This window comes from Saccopteryx bilineata, chromosome 6, assembly GCF_036850765.1.
Source record: "Saccopteryx bilineata isolate mSacBil1 chromosome 6, mSacBil1_pri_phased_curated, whole genome shotgun sequence".
Lineage (NCBI taxonomy): Eukaryota > Metazoa > Chordata > Mammalia > Chiroptera > Emballonuridae > Saccopteryx > Saccopteryx bilineata.
Genome location: NC_089495.1, coordinates 129,743,974 through 129,752,493, shown reverse-complemented (window position 1 = coordinate 129,752,493; position 8,520 = coordinate 129,743,974). Strand labels below are relative to the sequence as shown.

Sequence of the window (8,520 nt, the reverse complement as noted above, 5' to 3'; positions counted from 1 at the left end):
AGAAGCCAGTTAAAAAAGACCATTTATTATGTAATTCCATTGAAATGAAATGTCCAGAATAGACAAATCTTTAGAAACAGAGAGAAGTTAGCAGTTGCTTAGAGAGGGGGTGGGGGGTAAGAGGTGACAGCTAATGGATATGGGGTGTCTTTTTGAGGTGATTGATCATGGGAAGGGTTCCACATATCTGTGAGCATACTACACACCACTGAATTATTCACTTTGTGGGTGAATTGTATGGTATGTGAGAAATATTTCAAGAAAGTTGGGTTGCTAAGAAAGTGAGAGACAGGGAAGGTCAAGTGCAGCATAGAGAAAATAAACAATAATATAACTGTATGATGCCCGGTGGGTCCCAGACATATACAGGATCACTTTGTAAGTTATATAAATGTCTAGTCACTGTTGTACTTCTGGAATATAATATAATATAATATTTGTATGTCAATGGTAATTGAAAAAAAATTAAATTTAAAATTTAAAATTAATTATGAAGGGGAGAAAAAAAAGTGAGAGAGACTATTATCTAGATTGAATGGGAAGTCCTGCCAATCAGCCAAATGAGGGAGTCATCCCAGTGGAGATGCAGGTAAAGAATCTCCAGGCTTGCCTGACCGGGTGGTGGTGCAGTGGATAGAGCGTCGGACTGGGATGTGGAAGGACCCAGGTTCAAGACCCCCGAGGTCGCCAGCTTGAGCACAGGCTCATCTGGCTTGAGCAAAAAAATAAAAAGCTCACCACCGAGTAATAACCCCTGGCTCGAGCAAGGGGTTGCTCTGTCTGCTGAAGGCCCGCGGTCAGGGCACATATGAGAAAGCAATCAATGAACAACTAAGGTCTCACAACAAAAAAACCTGATGATTGATGCTTCTCATCTCTCTCTATTCCTGTCTGTCCCTATCTATCCCTCTCTCTCTCTGTCCCTGTAAAAAAATTAAAAAAAAAAAAAAAGAGAATCTCTAGGCCACTTACAAGAGAGGAAACCAACAGGGTTCAAGGGCAGAGGGAGAGGGGCTCAAAGGGTGTGGTTATCAGAGAAATGCAAATTACTCAGCCCCAGAGATAGAATCTTATACCCATGGCTGGCCAGTAGAGGCTGGATGATGCCCAGGGTAGGCGGAGACGTGGGCAAGTGGCAACTTCAGGCAGGCTTGCGGGCAGGGGCTGCAGGAGATAAGACTGTCCCCAGTGCCACCTGCCGTCAGCAGGCAGTGAGACAGCCCCCGCCCCGCAGGACTTTGACGCTGCTTTCAGGTCTCAATGCCAAAGGGATGCTCGTGCAAGTCCACAGGGCAGGCGCAGACATGTGTTGTTGGGATGGCGGGCTGGAGGCCATCTGGGTATCTGTCACCAGGAGGGCGGCCGAGGCTCATGGTGGGGTGCTGCTGTGTGGTGGGTGGTCACAAGGGCGTGGATGTCCATGCAGCAATGCACTGGTGTGGATCTTAAGAATGTAGGAGGAGCCCTGGCCGGTTGGCTCAGCGGTAGAGCGTCGGCCTAGCGTGCGGAGGACCAGGGTTCGATTCCCGGCCGGGGCACATAGGAGAGGCGCCCATTTGCTTCTCCACCCCTCCGCCACGCCTTCCTCTCTGTCTCTCTCTTCCCCTCCCGCAGCCAGGGCTCCATTGGAGCGAGGATGGCCCGGGCGCTGGGGATGGCTCTGTGGCCTCTGCCCCAGATGCTGGAGTGGCTCTGGTCGCAACATGGTGACGCCCAGGATGGGCAGAGCATCGCCCCCTGGTGGGCAGAGCGTCGCCCCTGGTGGGCGTGCCGGGTGGATCCCGGTCGGGCGCATGCGGGAGTCTGTCTGACTGTCTCTCCCTGTTTCCAGCTTCAGAAAAAAATGCAAAAAAAAAAAAAAAAAAAAAAAAAAGAATGTAGGAGGAAACAGGATGAACAAGAGAGCACAGGACTCAAAAGCATGCCCACAAGGCAGCCTGACACATTTTTCAGTAACGGACACAAATGAAAGAATAGACATTAGTTATTAATACAATAGAATGGTTGCCTGGGAATGAGAGGGGGAATACCTCCCCCCCCCCACACACACACCACACATGCGTGAGAGGCCGTACTGCCAGTGATGGCGATGCCCACGCACACACAGAGGTTCGCGGCTGGCTCCATTCTGCGGGGGATGTCCATCCGCAGCACCAGAGAGGCCTGAGAAGGGCTGCTTGACTGCAGGTCAGCATCCCGGGGCGGCGGGTGGCTGGGAGCCAGGACGGTGCTGGTCGCACACCCGAAGGGGTCTGGTGGTAAGGACCATCAGTGCTCTGCGTGCAGGCGGCCAGGTGGGACCTACCAGGACAGAGTTCACTTTTTTATTTATTTATTTTTATTTTTTGTATTTTTCTGAAGCTGGAAACGGGGAGAGACAGTCAGACAGACTCCCGCATGCGCCCGACCGGGATCCACCCGGCATGCCCACCAGGGGACGACGCTCTGCCCACCAGGGGGCGATGCTCTGCCTCTCCGGGGCGTCGCTCTGTTGCAACCAGAGCCACTCTAGCGCCTGGGGCAGAGGCCAAGGAGCCATCCCCAGCGCCCGGGCCATCTTTGCTCCAATGGAGCCTCGGCTGCGGGAGGGGAAGAGAGAGACAGAGAGGAAGGAGAGGGGGAGGGGTGGAGAAGCAGATGGGCGCTTCTGTGTGCCCTGGCCGGGAATCGAACCCGGGACTTCTGCACGCCAGGCCGACGCTCTACCACTGAGCCAACCAGCCGGGGCCCAGAGTTCACTTTTTATTTGAAGAAGTACATAGAATGTATATAGAACTATAAATAACATTACAAGGTAGCATAGCATAGGGGCGACATGAGTTAGGGTCCAGGGCGCGTCCTGCAGGGGACGCGGAGGTAGTCCCGAGGACTGCAAGCCCCTCAAAACCAGGGGCTCTGTCTCCCCGCATTCGACTCCCAAGGCTGCCCTAACAAATACCCTAAACTGCGGCGCAGGGGGCTTCAAGCAATGCAAATTGATTTTCTCACGGTGCTGGAGGCTGGAAGTCTGACACCTGGGTGTCCACTTGGCGGTGCTCCGGGTGAAGGCTCCAGGTGGCGGCGGTCCTACCTGGCCCGCTTTGGCGCCTGGCCCTGGCGTGTAGACGCATCCCTCCAGTCTCTAACCCATGGTCACACAGCGTTCTTCCCCTCTGTGTCCCTTTCTTTTTATAAGGACCTCAGGCATGCCTTTTTTTTTTTTTTTTTCCTGAAGTTAGAAATGGGGAAGCAGTCAAACAGACTCCCGCATACGCCCAACAGGGATCTACCCGGCACGCCCACCAGAAGGCGATGCTCTTCCCATCTGGGGCGTAGCTCTGTTGCCACCAGAGCCATTCGAGCGCCTGAGGCAGAGGCCACAGGGCCATCCTCAGCGCCCAGGCCGGCTTTGCTCTGGTGGAGCCTTGGCTGCGGGAGGGGAAGAGAGAGACAGAGAGGAAGGGGAGCGGGAGGGGTGGAGAGGCAGATGGGCGCTTCTACTGTGTGCTCTGGCCGGGAATCGAACCTGGGAATTCTGCACACCAGGCCGATGCTCTACCACTGAGCCAACCGTCCAGGGCGAGGCATGCCTTCATTTAACCAGTTATATGGCAAGTGATCCTATTTTCCAAATCAGAACACATTCTGAGGTTCTGGAAGGAATGTGAATTTGAGGAGATGCTCTCGAACCCAGCACACCCTCTTCTGTAAGCTGCACCTAGCAGATGGCCGACTCTTGGAAAGCCAGGGGACCCCCCCATCCTGAGGTCTGCACAGAGGGCAGGACAGGTAGGAGCAGAGCCACGGAGCTGAGATGGGTCGTTTGCCCCCAGGACCCCGAGTGGGGCGGGGGTCCCAGGCGGAATCAGGTGTCCTGCTAAGGAGGACAGAGGAAGGTGGAAGAGGTGTCTGGGGGGAGGTGCTTAGAGAGAGGAGCCCGCTGTGTACTTCAGTAGAGAGGAAGGACCCGCAGAGAATGACCCCAAGGACACTGGGGGGCACATGTAGTCCTGGGGCAGAAACGGTCAGTGAAGCCATTGTTTTTGACTGGGGGGGGGGGGGCGGGATGGATAAGTGATGTTCTGGAATTCAGGCCTGTCATTCTGCTGCCACAGGCTCCCTGTCCTAGCTCACCAGGCTTGCACAGAGCTGGCTGCTGGTCCCTTGCTCTTGTTAGGTGACCTTGATTTCTGAGGCGCGGTTCCTCGCTTCATGGGGTTAATGATTGGTGGCTCTTACAGATAAACTTGGCCAAAGACTGTGTCCTTTAACTCCTGGGCTGCCTGCCTTTCTTAAAGGGGCAGAGCTAGTGGCCTGGGGGATGATGTTGTATGGAGCAGGTAAGATGTCCAGTCTACCTGGATGTAATATGTGAAGGACAGAGTAATATGTGAAAATAGATTCAAGGGGAGAGGGGGAGGGGGAGTAAAGAGTGACAAATATGTGGTCACGGAAAACGATTTGATTTTGGGTGATGGGCATACAACATAGTCAACAGTTCAAATGCTATAGAAATGTTCACCTGAAACCTACGAACTCTTATTGAGCAATGTCACCCCATTAAATTTAGTTTTCTAAATAAAAAAATTTTTTTAATGCCTATTAAAAAATAGAAAGATTGATTCAGTGTCTGAGGTTACTGCCCAGAGATCACAGCTCAGAGCTTTCTCATGGCTAAATTTTTGATATTTTGTTTTCAGAAAGTCATAGCACCTCAGAGATCATTGCAAAAGTCTAGAAAGCAGGGTTGTTTTCATGGAACGGTGAGAAGGAAAGAGCCTCACAAGTCCCTGAGGTTGAGGCCCCCCCTGGGGGTGGGCCAGAGAAGTCCCTTGATTTAATCCTCAGGCTAAAGAAGTCAATAGCATAGATTTCATCTCGGGACACTGGTCTTGAGGGGCCTTGGCACTATGGACATTTAGAGCCCGATAGCTATTTGGTACGGGACTATCCATCTGTGCATCTTAGGATGTTTATTTTAGCACTATTCTTGGCCTATCCCCACACTAGATGCCAGCGGTTCTCCATACTTCTTACCCCAGTGGCAAGTTTCATTCATTTTATGGCTGAGTAATGTCCCGTTGTATATATGTACCATTTCTTCTTCATCCATTCGTCTAGTGATGGACACTTAAGTTGTTTCCATATCTCGGCTATTGTAAATAATGCTGCATTGAACATAGTGGTGAGTATATCTTTTTTAATTAGTGTCTTTGCTTTCTTCAGATCAATACACAGAAGGGGAATTGTTGGGTCGCATGGAAGCTCTATTTTTAATTTTTTGAGGCATTTCCATATGGTGTTCTACAGTGTCTGCACTGAGTTATAATCCCACCAGCAGTGCATGAGGGTTCCCTTTTCTCCACATCCTTGCCAGCACTTGTTATTTGTTGACTTTTTTTATGACAGTCATTAGAATTAGTTGTTCATAAATTGTCTCTTCTACCGTTTCCATGAATGCAGGGACTGTATCTTAATTCCTTCAAATACACAGAGATCAACACAGTGTTTTCTTTTTAGAGTAAATGAATTGTGGAGATTGTGGAAATGAGAGAAATGGAAGAGATGTTAGGAACCCAAATGTCAGGCAAGTTTTGACGAATTGCTGTGTGGCATTCTAAGAAAAAAAACATACTTGACAGCTAAGGCTTCAGCCAGTGTTTTCCCCCAAGCTTTATTTATTAAATTGACTTAGCCAGTGGTTGGCAGACCACGGCTCGAGAGCTACATCAAGGGGCTCTTTGGCCCCTTGAGTGTGGCTCAAAGGCCAGCTTAGGAGTACCCTATTTAAGTTAATAACAATATACCTACCTATATAGTATAAGTTTAAAAAATTTGGCTCTCAAAAGAAATTTCAATCATTGTACTGTTGATATTTGGCTCTGTTGACTAGTAAGTTTGCCGACCACTAACAGACCATTTGTGTAAGTTTAGGATGTGGAATGTGTTGCTTTGCAACATGATTACTCACATATTGCAACATGATTACTACTGGAGTATTGGTTAACACTTTCATCTTATCACATAATTACCCACTTTCATCGTATCACATAATTACCATTTCTTTTTCATGGTGAGAACATTGAAGATTTATTCTCTTAGCAACTTTCAAGTACATTGTACAATGTCGTTATCTGTAATCACAGAGCTGTGCATTAGATCCCCGAACTTACTCATCTCTAACTGGGAGTTTGTTCTCTCTGACCACCGTCTCCCAATTCCTGCCACTCCTCAGCCCCTGGTAACCACTTTTGTACTCTATCTTTCTGCAAGTTTTGGGTTTTTTAAATTTTTTGTATTTTTCTGAAGTGAGAAGTAGGGAGGCAGAGAGACAGACTCCCACATGCGCCCAACTGGGATCCACTCGGCATGCCCACTAGGGGGCGATGCTCAGCCCCTCTGGGGCGTTGCTCCATTGCAGCCGGAGCAATTCTAGTACCTGAGGCAGAGGCCATGGAGCTATCCTTAGTGCCTGGGCCAACTTTGTTCCAATGGAGCCTTGGCTGCCGGAGGGGAAGAGAGAGATAGAGAGAAAAGAAAGGAGGAAGGGTGGTGTTGGGCAGATAAAATATATTATGCTCACTTTGTTAAAGATGCCGTCGCCCAGGTGATATTAATGTGTGTTGAGAATCCTTGTAGCCTGAGGCTTGGTTTTGGGATTAAGCCTTTCCCACCCTTTTTTGATGTAGGGCGGTACAATCCAATCATGCCTCAGAAAGTGACTTTGTATTAGAGACTTCCCTATTTTGTATATTAGATTAAGGGTTTTGAATCTACACTATAAAATAGGGGTAGAACGGGAGCTTGGGCTCTTGGTTCCTGAGATGATTAGGATGAGAGAGCAGAGGAGAGCAGAGAAAGGCCACGTGGAGTAGGCCAGGAGAAGCAGCCAAGATGGCAGAGTGCTGAGAGAGAAGCCAGTTTGGGCAGAGTTTGTATCTGGGATAAGGAAGGAGATGGGGAACTGAGGAGAATAAGGCTGGTGAGCTAGAAACCTTTGATTCTAGGAAACTCGGATAAGTCAGTGGCTTTGTGAGCACTGAATGTGATTGGGTTTTGGAGCCCAGTGTGTGTTTTTACTTGCCCGCCGGGTGCAAGCTAGAATTAAAGACTATGGCCCATCAGTTTGTGGCTCCATTGTTTCTTTACCAACTGTCCGAATCCAATGTGGACCTGCATGTGAATGGCCACGATGACGGCTTCTGGCCTTACATTTGGTGTAGTCTGTGGCAGGATTCGATACAGATCGGCAAGGAGCCTTTGAGTGGTAGAGTAGAGGACTGGCTAGTGTTAGGGTTCCCCATGGCTGTCCTTTTGGGGATTGTAGGCTGGCTGACTTTTACAGCCATGCGTGAGGAAACTGAGAGCTCTGTGGAAGAGGCTGCCCGGGACCTGCAAACTGAGCAGCGGAAGGAGCTTGAGCAAATGTGGGAGAAACAGATGCTGACCCTGAAGCTGGAGGAAGCACTGGAGGAGGAGGCCGACCAGGTTTGCGAGATTCGCCTGGAAATGGAGCAGCTACTGGAGGAGGAATCACAGGTTCGTGAGTTGCAGATTGCCCTGGATGTTGTGGAGAGCCAGCAGCGGCAGGAGGCCGGGGCTGAAGCTGAGGCTGAAGCTGAGGCCGGGTCCGGAGCTGCAAGGTCTGCAGAGCAGAAGGTGGCAGCGGACGGAGGCTCGAGCCCGGCAGCCGGAGCTGGTGTTTTCAGTTCCTCTTTGGAAGATGAGGAGAATCGAGCTGGAGTTGTGATCTACAGTCTCCAGAAGATGGAAGCCCAGCTGGAAGGAGCACCTACTGCAGCCCCGGTAGGTCTGTGATTTTGGGACATAGGGCTGGACATGCTATCTGGAGCAGAGATGGAAATGCTGGCTGCCATTGCCACGTGCCCTTCTTTGGGACAGTGTAAGACCTGCCAGGACAGCAGGAATGAGGGGGGTGGCTGATGACCCACGTGCGTGGACTGATTTCCTGGACTACGACCGGAGTGGGCATTGGCTCCTTTGTTGGATGGACTTATGGATTACGGATTTTGGACAATGTGAAATACCCTGATGGGTGTGGGGGGTGGCTTTGCTGGAAGCACTCCCCTGCCCCGGGAAGTTTTTCCTGTGGCTAGAAAGAAGGCCAAGGACATTTTGCGCTTTGGGCTAAGTGCTGAGAGACTGGTGAAATGTACCTTTGTAATTGTTGAAACTGTATGATTTTTGCTGTTGTAATCTGTGTAATGTTCTAATTTCCTTGCACAGGAATGCTGGTGATGTAAATTGTAGGTAGTAAAGTGAGCATAGGGGTGGATTGTTGGGCAGATAAAATATATTATGCTCACTTTGTTAAAGATGCCGTCGTCCAGGTGATATTAATGTGTGTTGAGAATTCTTGTAGCCTGAGGCTTGGTTTTGGGATTAAGCCTTTCCCATCCTTTTTTGATGTAGGGTGGTACAATCCAATCATGCCTCAGAAAGTGACTTTGTATTAGAGACTTCCCTATTTTGTATATTGGATTAAGGGTTTTGAATCTACACTATAAAATAGGGGTAGAG

General features: G+C 49.8%; 1 protein-coding gene across 1 annotated transcript; it reads left to right on the top strand.

Moving 5' to 3' along the window:
• The first annotated feature begins 4,296 nt into the window (after positions 1 to 4,296).
• LOC136309464 (golgin subfamily A member 6-like protein 25) lies at positions 4,297 to 8,023 on the top strand. Its single transcript, XM_066237601.1, has 3 exons — positions 4,297 to 4,319; positions 5,101 to 5,164; positions 7,325 to 8,023. Exon 3 carries the CDS (start codon positions 7,327 to 7,329, stop codon positions 7,795 to 7,797), a length of 471 nt encoding a protein of 156 aa, XP_066093698.1. The 5' UTR covers positions 4,297 to 4,319; positions 5,101 to 5,164; positions 7,325 to 7,326; the 3' UTR covers positions 7,798 to 8,023.
• The last annotated feature ends 497 nt before the right edge of the window (positions 8,024 to 8,520 follow it).